At 40.1% G+C, this 21,172-nt stretch overlaps 1 protein-coding gene across 11 annotated transcripts in view; it reads right to left on the reverse strand.

Moving 5' to 3' along the window:
* The window catches only part of LDB2 (LIM domain binding 2), a 226,157-nt gene that overhangs the window by 141,706 nt on the left and 63,279 nt on the right, over positions 1 to 21,172 (reverse strand). For 10 of the 11 annotated variants that reach the window (XM_054824868.1, XM_054824866.1, XM_054824874.1 and 7 more), the window contains exon 2: positions 1,547 to 1,649. In XM_054824868.1, coding sequence (XP_054680843.1) covers positions 1,547 to 1,649 — 103 coding nt within the window. Of the gene's footprint in view, positions 1 to 1,546; positions 1,650 to 4,864; positions 5,038 to 21,172 lie in introns of all 11 variants that reach the window. The other variant, XM_054824867.1, reaches the window with a different exon arrangement.

Here is a 21,172-nt window from a genome sequence, read left to right on the forward strand (position 1 = left end):
ACAAAGGAAAGGAAGTGTGAATGAACAGAAAGAGCCTTATATGCTGAGCTTTAATTCCAGAAGCTGAGAATAACACCAACAAAAGCAACAACAGTTTGTGCAGAGGTCAGAAATCAAAACCAGAGGAAAAATCCTGTGTACTAGTGGCTTTTAAAAACATGCCCACTGTAATTTGATCTTTCAATCATGCTTATCAATGCTAAGAATCACAGTACTGCCCCGTACCAAACTGTCCCAGTTACAGATAGCACAACCATTATCAAGCACAACCATTATCAAGCACTTGCGACAACAGGAATATTTTACTCTTTGACAAATTCTTTCATATGCAGCGCCGTTTTCCAGAAACACAACTCCCTCTGATCTAACTGGACATTAATTGCTTTTTTGCTGATGTATCTGTGCCTTCTGGACTGATAACACAACTAGCAAATCTGATATCTGACAAGTTGACTCAACCTAATCAGGACAGATCAGCTGTTACCAATGTTGCTATAGGCTGTAATTTGAGGACCTTTACAGAGTTATCACTTGCTTTGAAAGGCAAGAAACTGTAATTCTGTCAACACTAATCCCAGAACGTGCGTTTAAAGTGGCTGTTATTTTTTCTCCAGGAGAAGGTAACACTTGTCAAATAAATACCTGAGATAATTGATAAAAGGAATTAGAAGTATGTGAGTGATATGCTGACAATCAGTCACTCTCACGAAAAAGAAGAACCTTGCAAGATTCAAAACATTAAGCAGAGAGCGCAAGCTGTCACCGTGAAGCAGGGGTCACTCTGAATGGAGTGAAACAATTGGCAATGCAGTTTTTCTATGTTTACTTATCTCTCTGTTGCTTAGTGCTAAAGCTGAGTGAATTATTCACTTCAAACAATTTGTTCGATGAATTTTACCCCTTTTTCCTGCTCAGTGTATGCAGGCAATGGATACCAAAGCCATAAGATTTACTCACTGCTTCACTTTTATTCAAGCTTGCATTTAGTGCTTGATTCAGAGTATTCTAGACTTCCACTGCTGTTCAGACAATATCCAGGGCAGGTCCTTAATGTGTGCAAACAGTATAGATCCATGCAGCTGATGGAATAATGATTATCTACACCAGTAAGGATATAGCTTTTGGTATTTTTTTTCTGATCCCTGTTTAAATCTGGAAGCCCTTCCAGAAAGGATACTGAAATTTGCTACAAGGTTCCCTTTCTGTGAACAACTTTGCCCACAAGACTCAACACCTGAATATTTGTGGAAACCAAATTAACAAAGAGTGCAAGCACAGCCAAAGCAAATTAATTAAAAAATTCCAAAGATTATATTGTATTATTTGCCTTGCTCCACTAGGAAATAATTTATTTTCATGTAATAAAATTCAAAGGAATTCCACAAAAAAATAGGATTCCCAAGCCATGCAATTCTGTAATGGAACTTGATGGTCACAGAATACAAACAAGTGACTTTGTCATTGCCAGGGTTGCATCTGTCTCTTACAGATAAACTGTGTTTAGAAACTCAGGCTTGAAATTAGAACAAAAAAATATATCTCTTACTGTATCGCTTTGGTCCATCTTCCAAACAAAATGAAAGGGTTAAGGTTGCATCATCTTCAAAAAATTCAGTTGCAAAGGCATCCCACCAGAGGTTGTCACTATCCTAGGAAGCAACAGATCATTCACTTAACAGGAGGCAAAATGAAAATATGTTCATCCCTTGTAAAAGAAATTTGACAGGATCACACATAGTTTGCGCTTCTTCATCTATGATTTTGGGGTGTAGATGTCTATATGATACTTCAAACTAATTTTCCTAGGTAAGTTTCTAGTCCTAATTTAAGAAAAAAGCTAAAATGTTTAGTTTATTGTACAATAAACTGTCTTTCATTTTATCAAGCACACTAAATATGTAAAAACTTTCATTCTCATAAATACATATGTTTCTTTAAATGTTAAAAATGGTTTTATAAATCAGTTGCAAATAAACTTATTATGACTTTCCCCCCCCCTTTTCTGGACTATGTATCTCAAATTCTTGGTCCTAATAATGAAAAAACCTCAGTACTTAATTCTATAATGCTACATAACCCGATTATCAGCATGAGTTGACAAGAAAGTTATTTAGAAACTAAATATAATAGCCATTCCACTCCAATGCATTTAATATAAATACAATGCTACTGCAGGTTAATTAAATACCAGCTAGTTACCTAAATGTAATTGTTGTGTGAAATCTTTAATTTTCAATGTGATACATGAAGTGAAAACGATATTTTAAGATGACCTGTGTATACATAGACTTACAGTAATACACATAGCTGGAAAATAGCAATCATTAATATAGTATAGAATGTAAAGCATATACCAATACACCACTACAGGTGGTCTGTTGGCTTTGACAATTGAACCAGGCATTTTCAGACCTGGGTGATCAATAACGGGCACCCAAACCTCGATGTCTAGCACCTGTGCAAGTAGTCCAGCTCACAAGGGTCTTCACAGAAGTCAGGCAACGACAGAATCCACCGTTTCATTCAAAAACTATGGATATATTTAATATCTGGATTTGAAATGTTTGGTGCAGTCTCTTCTGCTCCTTCGAGGACCTGAGATTTAAATCACTTGCAGCACACAGGATCAGCAACAAAGCTGGAAATACACTTCTGAAGATGCCCCAGTCGCACTCCTCAGAGCCACTCTATCCCACTCACGGCAGCTGCCTTCCCAGCGTACAAGGCCAGGTTCATTCAGCGTAGTGAGCGCTGAGTACCTCTTAATGCCTAAGCAATATAGAACTAAGCCAGAAAGCATTTGTTACTTTCACAGGAAAAAAAAAAATCCTGAGATAAAATGCCAATTTAAGGCAAAACCTGCATCTATCTTATTCATTATATGTACACATGCAGAGAAATAACTATCTGGGTCTTTTAGTTCTGCCTCTGGTTTTCCTGAAGACGTTACTATTAGATTTCGCTCCACTGACCCGGGTATCTTTCCTGCCTCACAACTTTACTTTGATTTTTGCCAAGCATCCAATGAAGAAATGGTAAGGACAGGTTTTAGCATTCCAGCTCCTACCAGAGACCCCTCAGGAAACTTCTCGGCTGGGTCAGAGCCTGTAATTCACATTCCTTGCCAAGGCTCATCCCACCCGGCAGCGGCAGGACAATGAGCCGCACGGCCCTGTGGTACTTGCTCAAAATCTAGTCACGCAAAGAGGTATCAAAACCATCCCCACGTCTTAGAAATCTGTTGTCACAGAGAGCTGCTGCTCTTTCCTCTTTGCTGGTGTAAACCTGATGAGGGCTTCCACATGCAAACATCACTGCATTGACTAGCAGAGTAGCCACAACGCTAAGTACAGAATATATATAGGTAAGTGTTCAACAGAAACCCAGCACCGACCCTTTGCTCGGGACAGACTGGTGGGTGACCTTATAAGTCCATACGAGAGTGCATTGTCCAACAAGTAATTATGAGTTACCAAGCTCTGCCATGTGCCAAAAGAGAGGCTGCAGGATCACTTAACTGGGATCTTTCGGTCATATTTGTCATAGGGAAGGAAGAGGAGCGGGAAGGATTGAAGCAGTGTCACACACCAAATTTGCAGCTCTTGTTAACTCCATGGTTGAGTATCACTGGAGCTGCTCATGCAGCATCCAATGACATGGGAGGCAAAAGAGGAGCATCATGTAGTTGGGATGCAAATGCACACAGGAACGACAGACAAGAGCAGGGAAAGTGCAGGCCCTCACCTCAAAACCACACATATTTGCACTCAGTCTTGCTTCCAAGAAGTCTGAAGGCAAGGAAAATGTGGAGACTGAATTACTGTGGATTCCCTCCCTGGATAGATGAAATATCCTGACTCTGTCACAGTTTGAATACTGTCCAAGGTCTTTATCTTATGTTTTGCATATTTTATGTCAGGAAGAAAGAAAAACAGAAAATGCAACACCCCACCCCCACCCACAAAAGAAAAAAAAAAAACCAACAACAAAAAAACCCCAAACCTTAATAGAATACATAAATCCAAGGTTGACACCTTGGATATGCTCTGCTGATTAATTCTCTGCTCCACCCTTGTCACAGGTGGGCCCAACTACTCTCCCAGCCAAATGGTGAACAAAACCAAATGAGGTGTCCCCTAGCCAAGCTGAAAAAGGATCCAGTTATTACAAAAAAAAAAAAAAAAAAGAAGAAGAATAAAATCACCCCCTTCTTCTTGCAAAAAGGGGATGGTGAAGGCAAGGCTGCCCCCAGGCATCTTTAACTTATGCTCTGACAGGTTACGGGGGATTTTGCCAGAGTAATTATTTTTCTATTCAACAATAATGAGAAATTACCATGGCAACCTCCCTTTCACGTAGTGCACTCACATGCTCAAACATTGAAATAATGGCCTAAACATAACAAAAAAAAATATTTAATACTGTAAAAATATTTTGTATTAAAATAAACTTAAGGAATGGGTCAAAGGAGAGAAGAGGGCAGAGACAGCCAGCGAGTCGGGTCGGAAGTGAAGATGCCATGCTGCTGTAGCCAGCTACTCAAGCAGCAAAACGTCTTCTGCCACAACTGTCATTGTTCCCTCTGATTCCTTCCACCCCTGGTATTATTTGTAATTTGAAGCATGGCTCAACTCTGAATAGGGTCTCCAAGTAAATGGAATCCTAGGGTTTCAATATTTTTTCCTGACTCTGATTTCTTTGGCAAATGTAATCAGATTTTAAGTACAATGATGTTCTTTTTCCCCTCCATCTAATAGTCCCACATGTTCACTGTGTGATCTGAGAGTCAAGCTGGGTTCTTCTTTACACCTTACACACTTACATGATTAAGAGTCTGCAAGCCAAATGAGGCTTTTCTACTTGCCTGTGATGGTGATTGCTGAACCAAAATAGATCTTGCAACTGGAATATAAGGCCAACTGAGCCTATGGCATTTTCTCCAAATTCCTTTATTTTTGTTTAATGACTTGGAAGGCAGAGTGGAGTTCATGTAAAAAGTCAGTATATGAAACCACGCTCGAGAGAGGATGCAGATACCTTGCAAGACAGAATTGGAATTCAAAATTATTTTGATAGATTGCAAAAATGATCTGAAATGAAGATGAAATTCAATAAAGTGAAGTGACAAAAGCAAAAACACGAAATGGGGAATAACTGGCTAAGCAATACTGTAGAAAATGGTCCAGATCATAAAGCAAATATGTCAGCAATCTGTTGCTCTTGCAAACAAGGGAAATGTCTTAGATATAATTCCCTTCCACTCCAACAAACACGTCTCTGGAAGACTTCAACTGGAATAGTCCATCCACTTCTGGAGTACTGTGGCCAGGTCTGGGCCACCCACTCTTAAAGAATTTAGCTGAGAACAGGAATAATTGAGTTTAAACACACAAACAGACAAACAAACCAACCCCAGAAGACTCACAGGAAGCAAGACAGAAGAACCTAGCTGCGTTCAGTATAAGACAGAAGAAGCTCACAGGGAACATGACGACAGTCTTTGACCATATCAAAAGATTACTATAAAGAGCGATCACTTGTCCTCAGTGACTAACAAGGATAGAAGTAATAATCGGTTCAGTTCGCTGCCATCGTGGGTTAAGTGGTTTAATCCTCTGTTGCAGATTTCTCGGCTAGAGTTTTGCAGAAGGAAAGAAGCCGCAGAGCATGGCTACTGTGCTCCCGAGAAGGGTGGATTCAGAGGTCCTGCTGCCTACGAGCCTCGGGCAGAGCTGCCCCATCACGGCAGCTCCATGGCTCGTACCCAGCGAGAAATGGATTTTTGTTTTCTCCCTCACATCGCTTTCGGCTGCACACATATAACAGGTGTAAATAGTATATTAAAAAGAGAGTCATGGAAACAAATAAATGCGATTCTGAATACACACAGGAAACACATCTGTTCTGAAACAGGACCTTTTTTTCATATAATCACTTTTCAAGGAATAACCGAATTTTAAACATCAACCTATGTGGCTTGGCATTGGACAAGGCAAAAATAAAAAGAGATAGTGCCCTTGGGAGCTTACATTTTTCTTCTGGCACTTGCAACCCTTCCCTATTGACACTTACTATTTTCAGAACTCTATACGTCCACACTCCTGTTGGCAACATACGCGCTTCTCATATTCTTTCAAGTTAATGCTGTGCAAGGAAACTGCTGTCTCCCCAAGGAGAGAATGGTATTCCTTCTCTCCTCCCCTTCCCAGCAAATCAAACTACACTTGAGCTTTTAAAATGCAGTTCAAGATAAGATTTTGCCATTAAAATACACCTGTAAAAACTGCACAGCCCTTACAAATTATGAAACTCACAAGATAAGTATCATTAAAAAATTCTGACACTAATGTTTATACTCAGAGCACATTGACAGACCATTAAAAATAAAATGCCTGAATACCAGAAAGCAATAACTTTCCCCATTAGCTTTAAATTAGACGTGTCTTGAGTCTACCCAACATATTTAAGGTTCTGATATAAATTTCACAGGAGTAACAAATTAACAGGGATCCATATATCTTAATTTTATACATTTGGACATTTGAGTACTGATCTGTAGGTCCAGCCCTGCAATGCACAATGTTTTCATGATCTGGCATAGAGGTTTTTTGCTATTTATATAAATTCTATATGGAATACTGATATTCTGAGTCTTAAATTGATTTTCTTGGAAACAGTATGAACAGAGTGAAAGAGTGGAATACTCGTATACAGTATGTAGGTGAGAAACCCATATAGTCAAATGGCTGTCTATTTTCCTACAGGTACAAGAAGATGTACACCTATCTTACATCCAGAGCACCTTTGCTAGCAATATGTGGTACCTTGTGCAGTTATTGAAAGCACCTGAAAAAGAGCAGCAATCTGGTTGTCCAGGGCTGGTTTATATGGATCACTCCCATTGCTTTTGCATTTGTTATTCTATCTATATCTCATTTATTTTATCTTAAACATAAAGTATGTTTTACACAGCATTAAACATACCTTTAGTCTTGCAGCTAGTGGTATCTTACAGAATCTCCAGCTCCCCTCCCCCCCGCCAGGAATGCCCGACTCTATTCCTTCCATTTGTTATTTCACACATATTCACAGTTCTAATGGTGTTGCTTGCTTTTATTTCACTTACTGGTGTGGCTGGATGCCATCTCTCAAACAATGTGTAGTAAAACTGGCAGAAAGATTTTAAGACTTGGCTTTGGTCATAAGTAGTTTTCTGTTCCATTATATACTTGCAACTTCTTGCCAAAACTCTGCTCAATGCCCAAAACATATCAGTTTCTTCAGCTTACTTAATAATTAATTAAATTATTGTTTACATTCCACTTTGGAACTTATCTTCGTTTGTACAGTGAAGAAAAAAAACCAAGTTTCTGTTTTATTGAAAAGGCAGAAAACAGTCATGTAACAAATCCCCACAGCAATATCACCTCAGAGAGACTGACTTGGGTGCAAAATGGGGGCAATGTGTCTGCTTCTCACGTAAATCTGGAGTAACTTTAAGAATCCAATGGAATTACAGGGAAAAGCTACTCTTCCAGATTCACTGGAAATTCTTAATATATCAAGGATCCTATTTTTATTGCCTATCAACCACTACACTAGAAAGCAACACAATATGGGGAGGGGAGGAAGCAATAACAGCTTATTTTCTGAATGGGGAACTGTGAAAATCAAACATTAATTATTTCAGATAAAATGGGAGAAACAAACAAAAAAAGAAGAAAGAGAGAGAGGCTTTGCAGAATATGCAAACTGATTCATGCCATTTTCTTGATGTACTCTGAACCCAGGGATGTGGGAATCAGCATCACTACAGCAAAACAATTATGCTGTACTGCTACTGGCCGTACACCCCAGCTTTGCAGCTACACTGCTTTGAGACAGCGCCACTTAGATTCTCAAACAGGGAGTCCACACTGGGCAATTATACCAGGGGTTCAGATTAACTGAAACATGCTGACACTGATGTGAGGAAGACAAATATTTTTCTTATATTTAAAAGGATGGTTGACCTCTTCCTTGTCATTTGACCACTAACGTATGCCCGAATTAGAGACTTTTTGTTAGAGTAGCTGTGGCAACTGCTCACTAGGCTGGTAAATAGCAAGACTGGTCTACATGCAGCTGTAAAAATATAGTTATTCCATTACATCTAAGGCACTCACTTTTTTCTGTCTACACAGATGCTACATGTATATCAAGTTGGATATTCTTTTAGAACTGGATTCCTTAAAATTATGGAGATTTTCTAACTTAAGTTGTCAGGAAAGCATAAAAGAGAGAACTATCCGGTTCAGTCTAATAACAGAATCAAAGAATGCCTGGTCTCAAACCTATTATTTGTCATTGTTTAAATTTTACTGCAGCTTGTGGACAAAAGAGAAATGAATCCTTAAATATTCACTCTGTGCATGTTTCACTATTCACCTACAGCAAACAGAAACAGACTGCAGAGTTTAATGCTGCATTGTAAACAGTACAGAGCAGAAAGAGTTAATTTATGAAACGTGTCATTTCACCTGCTTCTTTAATTTGAATTCATTATTTCCACTCCTGGAACTTGTGCACAAGAACAGATAGGAGAAAGAAAGGGGAAAAAAGAGCAATGAAGCTGGGCTCAAGACATATTCCACTGCCAATTCCTTATAGCCACCATGGCATCATCCTTGATATTTCATAGCTATATTATCAACAACCAGCAGAAGATGCTCTTTTGTCCTTTTTAAGTACATGGGATAAGATTGCACTGGGTCTCTATGGATAAGACCTATATTTTGGCTGTGTGAATGAAAAGACTGGGCATTAACAACTAAACCATGTGCAGTTGTTAACAGAAATAGACACTTCTGCCCATATCATAGTATCTGTTTGGACTTGGTATATATATAGTGTATGCTAAATCCATATTCAAAGTTGTTTCAAATTTGAGCCTGTTTCTCAATAGCCATGAAGATATCTCTAGCTGGCTGGGAACAGTAATGGATTACCTTAGTAGTATTCTCCATCCATGATCACTGCAGACAAATCACAGACTTGAGTTTTGTGTTTATCAGAAATGAACCACGGTTACACTTCTTTATGCTGCCACAGAATACCCCACAGCCTCAGCCTTTGAGAATGGTTTATAGAGATGGAATATTAAGTGTGTCTATTATCTATTGTACTACTGTCAGTCATACGAATGTTCTTATTTTATTCTGACATTTTGACCTGGTTTCTTTTTTACCTTGTTTACTTCCATCTATATGAGTAAATGGAAGCTACTATGTCATCTATCCCAATGAAAAGGCAATAACTAGTATTGCCATCAGTGAATATAGAGCATCAAACATCATATGTCACTAGGGCACAGAAAAAAAGTCATATTCCCAGCAACATTAGTAAAAGAGTCTCTCTGGGTCTAGCTACCCAACTGCATCAACTCCCAAGGCTCTAAAATTTAGTGAACACAAATGCCTTTATCAGTTATTACAGTGAAAGTAAAATTACTACTGAGAACATTCAGATACTACAATGGGAACACGATCAAGACAGTCCTTGACAGCTCCATTTCACATTGGACTCTCACCACCTCTTTGTTCACTGAAGTCTCACGAAAGCACCACACATAGTAGAGACAAGTACAAAGCCGGGACCTTCAGAGGTCCCTGCCTCTCAACAACTACAATCTAAGCTACAATCTAACAGGCTGTATTTTGAGAGGTAAGAAACAGCTCTTCAGCTGAGTTAAGAAAACATATTGCTTTTATCACTTGTCCCTTCTTGCGCAAATCTAGTGGCCCAGGTAGGGAAGGGATCGCCTTTCTGCGTTACATTCCAGTTGATTGGAGAAGTATCAAATGGTGACAGGGATAAGTAATGCAGCAATAAAGAGTTGATTTTATCATAAATGAAAATTATATGGGTTGAAAAGACTTATAGATGAGGAGACGTATCTCTATATGACACTTACATACCCTCTACCCTACAGGACTTTGAAAAAACTCTTGCTAAGACTCAGCAAAAGACTTTTAAAATTAAGGATATGCTTAAAGGCTTTGCTGTACTAGGATTCAAGTATGCATTTGTTAGCCTGTAAGTCAAATTAATTAAAAATTATGACTTCATATTAAGCTTTGCAAATCAGGTAAGAGCATATCATGATGTTGGACAGCTCTGTCTAACCAAAGAGCTGTTATTTCTTGTGACTGTACATGAAGTGGAAAAGATCCAGTATATTGTATGTCCCATCTCCTTTAGAGGACAGGTAATCTCATGCACAAGAGCTTAATTTAGCAATAGCTAGTCAGAAAAAGAGAAAACATTTAAGAAGGAAGTATTTAAGAAATCACTCCCTTTTGTTACTATTTACAAGCATATCTACACTTTAAATTATATATTGTTGGCTGCATTTAAATGCTTGATAATATAACTATGTTCAGGTATCACCCAAAGAAATTATAAGAGCACTATGTAATTCCAGAGAGTGCAGAGAAGCAAATGTTATGGCACTTTACAGAAATTCTGGTAAGAAGCAATGGCAAATCACAAAATCAAGTTCTTTGTTATGTGTTAATAATATACTATATCTTTGCTGCATAAACAGTGCATATTCTTTAAGCAAAAAACCACTGTGGGAATCTGTGGGAATTAACAAATAATTTCCTAAGACAGATATAGTCGCCTGCAAATTACGTCCCTTAAAAGTTCATTCACATTTTTTATTCAACTCATCCCAGAAGCCCCACTCAGGATTTTTTTAAAGGATTACTTCTTTAGTATAGCAAAAGCACCTTTCAAGTTAATTCCTATATACATTTTATACTTATTAGGATTAGTAATCACAACCATTTTTGCCAACTGGCAATGTCACTCTATCTGCAAATATTATCCTTGCTAAATGTGTGTTTCAGAATCTAAACTCTACTTAGGAAAGAGAGAAGAAAAAAGGTAGGGCTGAAGTATTAACTTCTTATTTTAGACTCCATATTTTAGACCCCACTTACTTGGTCCAGTTTTCAAAACTACGGCATAATTAGTATCATCCATATCAGCCATTTGGACCACTGCTCAGCTGAAGTTGCCAGATGCTCACATTTTTGAGAATAATACATTTCTTGCTTTTCATTTTTTATATACAAATGCATGTGCCTTCAAATTATTCAAACATTAAGGCTGAGATTTTCAAAGCTAATTAAAAGAGTTATGCATCCTTTTCCCATTAAATTCAGTGGAAATCACATGTTGGAATATTCTGCGCAAGGCTCCAAATCCCAGCATGGAAATGGAACTTGTTACATTTTCTGAATCAAAGCTGGAGGGTGACAACAGGGCTGGGATTCATTTCACCCCAAGACAGTTGTCTAAGTTCATATGAGATAAAAAGCCTCCTGGAGATATCTGTCTCTTCACTGACTGCAGAGAGAGCCTAGAGAATAGTTCATCTAGCCGTGTAACTTCTACAGGGATAAAGGTAGGTAAGGTAAATCTTATTCTATGTACCTACCAAGAATTTAAAATTCAGGAAGAAAACAGGTGGAGGTTTTGGGAGCTTACATAGTGAAGGACAAACATAAGTGAAAAGCTGGGTGAAACAACCATACCTACTTTGTCTAGATTTTTACAGTCTTGGCAGGAAAACCTATAAATGATGTTCAAGTTTTTTGCTCGCAACGCTCGAAGCTCTCCAGGCTGCCAGGTTCCTGCTGTTTCATATAAAAAGCTCTGAGTGGCAGACAGAAGTTGGAGCACTGGTTAAAGATTTCTGCCAGTATGAAATGTTTTAAATGAAGAAGATGTGATTATTTGCCTGGCTTCCTAACTGCACTCCCTGGCTAGCCATAGTTGCCAACAAAGGCCCTCAAGTCCTGCATTTTATCTCACCCTGTGTTCGGATACAAAATTCCTGTACAAAATACAATTAAACTAGAGACAGAGTTCTTCATATGTATCTTCCTACATCCTCAGAAATCTGAAATGTAAGGAAATCCTAAGTCAAGACAACACATATCAAATATTGCCATTTCTCATGTATTATTCTGCTACCATCAGATCGCTCAGTCTCTCCCCATTTCCATTGTGTAGAACTATCCTCACACACATAACACTCACTAACAGGCATGTGACACCCATGTCTGATTAATGAAGGAACAATCATCAGGAGTCCAGGTTGCTCTGACAAAGCGAGCTTAAGACAGTCACAGATTCTCAGTATACACCATGGTTTACAAGTTTTGATGGTGAGAAGCAGTATTAGCACAGGGTAGCAAACTTTTTAAACTGACATTTGCATTTACAAATTAAAACTCTGATTCAAATGGAGATGTCTGAATCACCTGCTTACAATGAAAAAACTACTTAACCCCAAAACTTTTACTATTATTGCTGCTATAATATTGTATAACAGTGTAACAGATCACTGACAAGGGTGTTAAGGTGGCTAAATCAAAGGATAGTTAGTTCCTGTCCTGAAAGGCACTGAAAGAAACAGAGAATGAAGCACACATTGGGAAACCCAGAGGTTGTGATAACAGAGTGGTTTCGTATGTTTGTTTTAATTATTAACTGTAAATTTTCACTTCAAACAAACAGGAGAATTTATGCATGCCAAGAAGTGCTCCCTTTCAAAACTCGGTCCGCGCTGAGCAAAGTAAGTACGGCTTTCTTCTAAATGGCATATCTTACCTTGTCAACCTCATTTAAAGTAAAAAGGCATCAGTAGTAATAACAAGAATGCAGTTTGGTGAACAATTCCTTCACAGAAGCCAGCTATTACGTACTGTAACAAATTAAAAACTCCAAAAGTCTATGCGGGTCCCCAGAGAAATGGTATTTAATAAAGCAAACACCGATATTGAATGTGACAGAATTCCATTTGCTACAGAATCCCATCCAACTGAGTTTGGCTGCAGCTGAAGCAATTAGAGAAAGCTGTGATTTAATGATTATGCTAAAACCCTAGACAAACAAAGCTCTCACCTACCAAGTGGCCACTTAGCTGTATCACTACCACCAAAATGTATAAAAATCCTTGTAGGATTTCATTTGCTGTCAGTCAACTAGTAGCAACATGAGCAATTATTTACTAAAAATGTCTAGTTACTAGCTACCCTACTGCTTAAACATGAAAAAAGTATAAAACTAAATTTAAACAAAGCAAGGCCAAGTATGAATTACGTATGTCAGGCAAATCACCCACTAAGGTTATCCTTGTAGCTGAGACCTGATATGATCTAGACCAAAGATCATAACAGGTCAGCGTTTAATCCTTTTTTTTAAAAAAACAAAACAAAACAAAAAACTTTATTTTGTATATGATAATCCACTGGGGCCTCACCTCTGGGTCCATAAACATCTAATGAAATTTTACACATCTTTTCATCACAGCAGTAGCCTCCTATGAACTACAACCTATCACTTCAGACTTTGCGGACCTTTTAGATCATCAGTAAAACCGATTCACTTGAGATTTCTTAGCCTTCAACAGATGGTATTTGGCCATGCCTATTTTCTAATGCTTTCAAAATTTCTTTGTATAAAGTTGTAGGATGTAAAGCAGTATAAAAAAGGACCATATGCATGTAATGATTTGGAAAACTTGCTTACAGAAAGCTTGTAAATTTGCTTGGAAAGGAATTTCTTGGGGTGTTCATGCCAGCCAACAAGCTCCATTGTGAAAACTGACTAATGGTCTTTCTGAATTTTAACTTTCACATTAGTCTGAGGGCCGAGTGAGTGACACCTAGGACTGCTGATGCAGTTTTTTACCCTTGTTGCCTTCCAGGTGAAAGCATCTTCTGAAAAAAGAGCAAGCAAAGCCTTGGGGAAAGCAGTTCCCTTCCTCCCCAACTTCTATAAGGAACAGAATCAAGAGACATGGTGCATATCCATAGCCTAACCACAAATACCAGTGTTGATACAGCTTTTTAAAACCATAAAGAATATGAAGTCTGGGAAAAAGCTCAAACATACAGAAAACTATTTTAAGAAAGAAAACATTTTTGTGTAAGGTGGTGAATCATGCACAGAACTGCTGCAGAGGAGAGTGAAATAAATTAAAGAAGTCAGGTACAGGAATGCACTTCTCAGGGACCTCAGACCATTTTCAAAAATCTAAATCTTCATGTCGTAACAAAAGCACATAGCATGGGGGCCTGCTTTTTGGTTTTGTTTGTTTGTTTGCTACAGCTGTGTATTTCTAGCTAAAATAAGGAATAATTGTGTTCAGAACCCTAAAATTTTTTTTAAGTACTCTGTGTTCCTCAAGAGTGCTGTAAACCCAGAGCATCTACAGTTTCAGAGCTTTTCTGGGAGGATTTGTATTCAGACTACTAAGGAGCCTGAGAAGGCAGCAGTAGCCTTGACAAAGCCAAAAAACTACACGGTCCCATTTCTGGGAATGTGTAACTGCCAGAAGAGCTGTCATATGAATGTGAGACACAAAATCAGGAACGATTCAATGCTAATGTCTTCTTAGACTAGGGGAAGCTTATGCAAACCTCAGCCCAGAATATATGGATCCAGACCAAGCAGCTTGGTTCCTACCAAAGCAATGACAACCACCGTGAGACGTTATGTTTCTGTGCACTATGTTTAATCAGAGCCTACAAAATTGATCATAGCTGGATCTTTCCCTAGGTCCTCAAATAAAGAATACATCAAAATCTCACAGATCCTCTTCTGAGGGTGCTGGGTTCAGGTGCTGACCGTTCAAACATCTTTGGATTCTTCTTCTCCAAATGAGGGCCTCCACAATCAGCTTGACTTTCACACCTGATTTCTGTATGCTGCACTGAAAGGTCACCTCTCTGCTCTACAACAAATTACTTCTGTTCTTTTTATTCCCTTGTGCCTTCTCAGTTCCACTTTCTGATTTGGAAGAGTTTTTTTCTGCAAGCAGATGCACTGATACAGATGTGCATACAATCACTTTTTGTTGATATTCTCAGCTTCTGTAGCAGTGTCTCCTGGATCAGGTCATCTGCCTTTTAAAATCATGTATAAAGTTATCCCTGGTCTGAGGCACTCTAGAATGAACGTGAACTTTTTATAACCGCCACAACATGTGAGGTCTGAAAGCTGCAAGAGACCCGTCAAAAACTGCCAGGTCAGCACAGAGCCCACCATGTATCTCGTAGCATATCAGCAAGTACAAAGGAGTGTACTGAAGATCAAATATGCTTTGTATTAAGCAAGCAGCTCCTTGTTCAGACTCCTGTGAATGTTCTAGTTCAGTAAGGCTCAACATCTGGCATGGGTCAGATCTGGACCGACTTCCTTCTGACTTGATTCAGCACTCTCCAGTACAGCTGACAATCGCAGGCCTTCATGTCCTAAAGTCTCAATGGACTTGTCAAGTACAGAATCAAAGCAACTTCCTTCTCTCTCCCTGAAAATACTCGCTTGATCTGAAGGGACCACAAGCAGGATTACGTTGTCAGTATTCTCCTCATCCCCCTGCCAATATTCCAAGCACTCCTCAGTAGCAACCAAGGAGGTGATACCAAACTGCCCAGGGAAATGGCCTAGAAACTGCAGAGATACTGAATATTTTCAACTGTATTATACAGTGTGCTGCAGACATACAATCCTATGGGTTGCCAGTTGATACATACCAACTGAACCCAGTGGTCAGGATGGGACGTGAAAACAGAAGTGTCCTCTACATTGTACAGGATGAGTCTCACAATCAAGGATGTCATATGGAAAGACCTATCCTATTGGACCATCAGCAGCAGTGCCTCGGCAACATAAAAGCAGACACAATGTTCCACAATGTTCCTACGATAATACACACAGCAGTCAGGCATAATAAACGTCTCCTAAAAAATCATAGAATCATAGAATGGTTTGGGTTGAAGGGACCTTAAAGATCATCTAGTTCCAACCCCCTGCCATGGGCAGGGACACCCTCCACTAGACCATGTTGCCCAAAGCCCCATCCAACCTGGCCTTGAACACTTCCAGGGATGGGGCATCCACAACCTCTCTGGGCAACCTCTTCCAGTACCTCACCACCCTCACAGGGAAAAATTTCTTCCTAATATCTCATCTAAATCGACCCTCCTTCAGCTTAAACCCATTACCCCTTGTCCTGTCACTCCACTCCCTGATAAACAGTCCCTCACCATCTCTCCTGTAGACCCCTTCAGGTACTGGTAAGCCACAATTAGATCTCCCCGGAGCCTTCTCTTCTCCAGGCTGAACAAGCCCAACTCTCTCTCCCTGTCCTCACAGGAGAGGTGCTCCAGCCCTCTGATCACCTTCGTGGCCCTCCTCTGGACTCGCTCCAACAGCTCTGTGTCTTTCTTGTTCTGGGGCCCCCAGAGCTGGACACAGTACTCCAGGTGGGGTCTCACAAGAGCCGAGTAGAGGGGCAGAATCACCTTGCTCAACCTGCTGGTCACACATCTTTTGATGCAGCCCAGGACACGGTTGGCTTTCTGGGCTATGAGCACACATTGCTGGCTCACGTCCAGCTTTTCATCAATCAATACCCCCAAGTCCTTCTCCTCAGGGCTGCTTTCAATCCATTCTCTGCCCAGCCTATAGTCGTGCTTGGGATTGCGCCAACCCATGTGCAGGACCTTGCACTTGGCCTTGTTGAACTTCATGTGGTTCGCACGGGCCCACCTCTCCAGCCTGTCAAGGTCCCTCTGGATGGCATCCCTTCCCTCCAGCATGTTGACCACACCACACAGCTTGGTGTCGTCGGCAAACTTGCTGAGGGTGCACTTGATCCCACTGTCCATGTTGCCAACAAAGATGTTAAACAGTGCCGGTCCCAGTACCAACCCCTGAGGAACACCACTCGTCACCATTCTCCACTTGGACATTGAGCCGTTGACCACAACTCTTTGAGTGTGACCATCCAGCCAATTCTTTATCCACTGAGTGGTCCATCCATCGAATCCATGTAAGGTGAAAAGGTGGTACTATATGAAGCAACCATAGCTCTAAGAATTGATGTTTCCTACTTGAAAGACTACACTTCCTTTTCATTTCTAGAAAATGTCTACTTGCCAGATGTACTTCCTAGATTTAATAAAGTACTTTTGTACTTCCAAGGTGGCCATCTGTTCAATCTTGAGAGAGAAAAACCCCAAAGTAACTTACTTCATGGTGAAATAAAAAGAAGCAGGTATACAATTTGTTCACTTTGACTTCTGCTACCATAAATACCTCTAAGGAATATTAAAAAAAAAAAAAAATCCCACCCAGATAATGATCAAAATAATTCTGGATATCTTCCTGATCTACAGGGTCTACCCCAGGTGAGATGCAGCAGTGTCTGTTCTGCATGGTGCGGTGCTAGAAGCAAACAGGCCATGTAGCTTAACATTTGAAATTCTATCTACTTTCTTGCTACAAGCTTAGAATAACTAGGTCCTCTATTTTTCTGCTGCAGACTGTGCATTCTGTAGCTTGTCCTATCAAAAAATTAACTTGAAATCAAGGCTCTTAGGTCCTCTAGATAGATATTAAATTGTGTTCTTTTTCTTAAGAACAGGAGTCTATCCTGATGGTAGCCATGGTTGCAGAGAGAAGCTTGAGTGTGACAATATTTAAACAATCATTTAAACATGAGCAAGGGAATAAAAGGAATTCCAGTCTCCTTTTCTTCTTGAATAGGATGACATTTAAGCCAATCGCATGGTCCTCCAGAGCCTGGCTCTGCTTTCGGTACAAGCACTGAGTGGCTTGCCTATTTTAACTGCGTATGTTCATTCTCATGGCCATCAATATCAGATAACTGGAAGCTCAGTTGGAGGCAGGGTGTTAAATAGAGTGCAAATTTCTCATTTGGAGCAGAAGAAACCGTGATCATCTTTGATATTATCTTTTCTCATTCAGCTGCTTTGATTTGATGTTGGTATCAAAAGAAAGTGACCTGCACATATTAAAGACGATGCAAGTTTCACTATTCCCTGTTGCATATGACTTAAAAATTAACGGTTCATTAATATCCAAACAGATCTGCTTTGGGGACACCTGATCAGAATTCAACACTAGATATCACAAGCATCTGAGAGCACTGCCTATGCGTTTTTGAAAAGGCGTAGAAGAAGCATGTCTTGTACATTATTTCCACTGCCTTCACCTGCAAAAGCGGTATCTCTGCTTCAGTGCCAGAATAAATACGTGGAAATTTAATTTTTTACTCCAGTTCTCAAAGGGAGAGCACTTTGCACCAATATAAGAAAAAATCAGCTTATTTTATCTAATTAATGACATACTACCCACTGGTACGAAGAGAAAGATGGCAGGTCTCCTTCCTTCATGCTTTCATAGAAAGTCAACAGAGAAGTAATACAAACTGACAGGTTTTTATGACTGACCTCCTGATACCTACTGGTGCATAAACATGCAGTTGTTAAAACTTATCACTAGGGCCAGGGTTATCCCCTCTTGACTAGGAGTTTGCCAACTGGTAAATAAGTAAGCTAAAAATAGAGTTCCAAAATAATGTGTTCTATTTAGTGGATTCTACCACTAAAATGTCATGTCACAGAAAATCTCCAAACAGGAGAGTTGAGATTTCACAATTTCATGTCTTTACTTTCCAGATGCTGCACAAAACTCAGTAAGTAGGAAGGCCATTTGGTGATAGAGGTGTCCCTCAGAGATTCGTATTGGAACCAGTACTGTTTAATATCTTCATCAGTGACATAGACAGTGGGATCGAGTGCACCCTCAGCAAGTTTGCAGGTGACACCAAGCTGTGTGGTGTGGTTGACACACCTGAGGGATGGGATGCCATCCAGAGGGACTTGGACAAGCTTGAGAAGTGGGCCCATGTGAACCTCATGAGGTTCAACAAGGCCAAGTTGCAAGGTCCTGCACCTGGGTCAGGGAAACCCCCGGTATCAAATACAGGCTGGGGGATGAAGGGATTGAGAGCAGTACTTGGGGGTACTGGTGGATGAAAAGCTGGACGTGAGCCAGCAATGTGTGCTCATAGCCCAGAAAGCCAACTGTGTCCTGGGCTGCATCAAAAGAAGCGTGGCCAGCAGGTCAAGGGAGGGGATTCTGCTCCTCTACTCTGCTCGTGAGACCCCATCTGCAGTACTGCGCCCAGCCCTGGGGTCCCCAGGACAGGACAGACATGGACCTGTTGGAGCGGGTTAAGAGGAGGGCCACAAAAATTATGAGAAGGCTGGAGCACCTCTCCTGTGAAGACAAGCTGAGAGAGTTGGGGTTGCTGAGCCTGGAGAAGAGAAGGCTCTGCGAAGACATTATTGAGCCCTTTCAGTACTTAAAGGGGGCTTATAAGAAAGATGGGGACAGACTTTTTAGCAGGGCGTGTTGTAATAGGGCAAGGGGTAATGGATTTAAACTAAAAGAGGATAGATTACAGACTAGGTATAAGGAAGAAGTTTTTTATGGTGAGAGTGGTGAAACACTGGAGCAGGTTGCCCAGAGAGGTGGTAGATGCCCCATCCCTGGAAGTGTTTGAGGTCAGGTGGGATGGGGCTCTGAGCAATCCCATCTAGTTGAAGATGTCCCTGCTCATTGCAGGGGGGGTTGGAACTAGATGACCTTTAAAGGTCCAACCCAAACCATGGGTTCTATGATATTCTATGATAGACTCTCTGAAGGGTGGGCTTTGGGTAAGCACCGATCACAGTATTTGTTGCAGAGCAAGATGTAACAACTCCCTTCCCAGATGAGCATTCCTGCTCCACTATGGGGCCAAGCTTCTGTTACCAGGACTGCATTTTTTATTTTACCCAGCCCTTTTGATTAGCTTTAAATCGCTGTGACAAACATCACCTGAACCCCGCCCTCAAAAAATTATGGTGCTCTTTTGTATACAGTTATTGCTATATACTATTTAGAAATAAAAGTGGCTTTTGAATAGTAAATATTCTGGGAACAATTCTATCAAGACAAGGCCCATAAAATTCAGCCAGAGAAAGTGCATCCCACTTCCCAAGTATTCAATTTAATACCTTGTCCTACCACTGCACTGCTGAATAATCTACAGGCAGTTGTTTGTAGTAACAGTCAATAGAAGAAGTCGCTGAATAATGTAAAATGTTTTTGTAGGGAATTTTTTGAATTACATATCTGATCTCAATTTGATTTGTTTATGTAGATTTCTGCAACCAAAGTTTAGTTCATACAAATGTTTGTGAACAATGAATTTAAGGGCAGGTTGCCAAGATGAATGCAATCATCAAAAGAAAAATCATTTTGTGATTAAATTAAATTCATTTCCAGCGGAGACAGAGGTAGCTTATAAAAAATGAGTTGCAGAATTAGAGGATAGAAAAACCAGCATGACAACCTACTATTGCTACTAGTTAGTCTGCCACATGATGGGATTTCTGTTTGCTTTAAAAAATACTAGGAAATGATGAGTAAAGGTGACCAACCATAAAGCAAGAGTAGCAAATCTGAATAGAGATAGGAAATACGTTACAAACAGTTAATGAACAATAAAGTGAGATACAACACTTATCTGAACAATTTCCAAAAGCATTCAAAAAAATTTATGATCTGCTTTTGAACATTTCATGAATGAAAAGCTTACAGATATGCCATCTAGAAAGAACAAGAAACCAGAACCAAAGAATGCCTTTATCACCAAAACCAGACGGTCAACTCAAATCCACCTCCATCCATGTTTTGAATAAAAAAGCTTCCACAATGCAAACTCTCCCTCTCTGAACACACTGTCACGTCCACACCGAGAGATCCTAAATCAGCTAGATTTCAGCTCCGACTTGCCCAAGACCTCACCTCCCCCAACAGACGCAACATGGTTTGTCAGACAGCACCTAATCCCCTGAAAGGCTGGGCCAGTATGGGTAAAGAGGAGAAAATTCCTACATGACAATCTCATCAGTAAAATATTTACCAAGAAGGCCCAAATTCAAGTATCTCTGCAGCTTGCAGAGATTCAAAACTGCCTTCTGTAGCATCCAGGCAGTGCTCTAATTTCCACATGACTCCAAAACAGGCACCATTTATCCCTTTTTAGACAGTCTGTTGAGGCTGTCACTGTTTTTAGAAGGGAACACAAACTTTCAGGGCCAAGAAGGGACTCAGCAAGAAGGAACTCTACTCCAGAGCTATGGGACTTGAGCACCTCCGGGAGATATGGATCTTGAATGTCTGTAGACTAACCAATAGCTTTTCATATGGAAAGCCTCTAGTCACATCTGCATTAGCAAGCTGCAATAAGAGC

This window comes from Grus americana, chromosome 4 (genome assembly GCF_028858705.1).
Source record: "Grus americana isolate bGruAme1 chromosome 4, bGruAme1.mat, whole genome shotgun sequence".
Taxonomy (NCBI): domain Eukaryota; kingdom Metazoa; phylum Chordata; class Aves; order Gruiformes; family Gruidae; genus Grus; species Grus americana.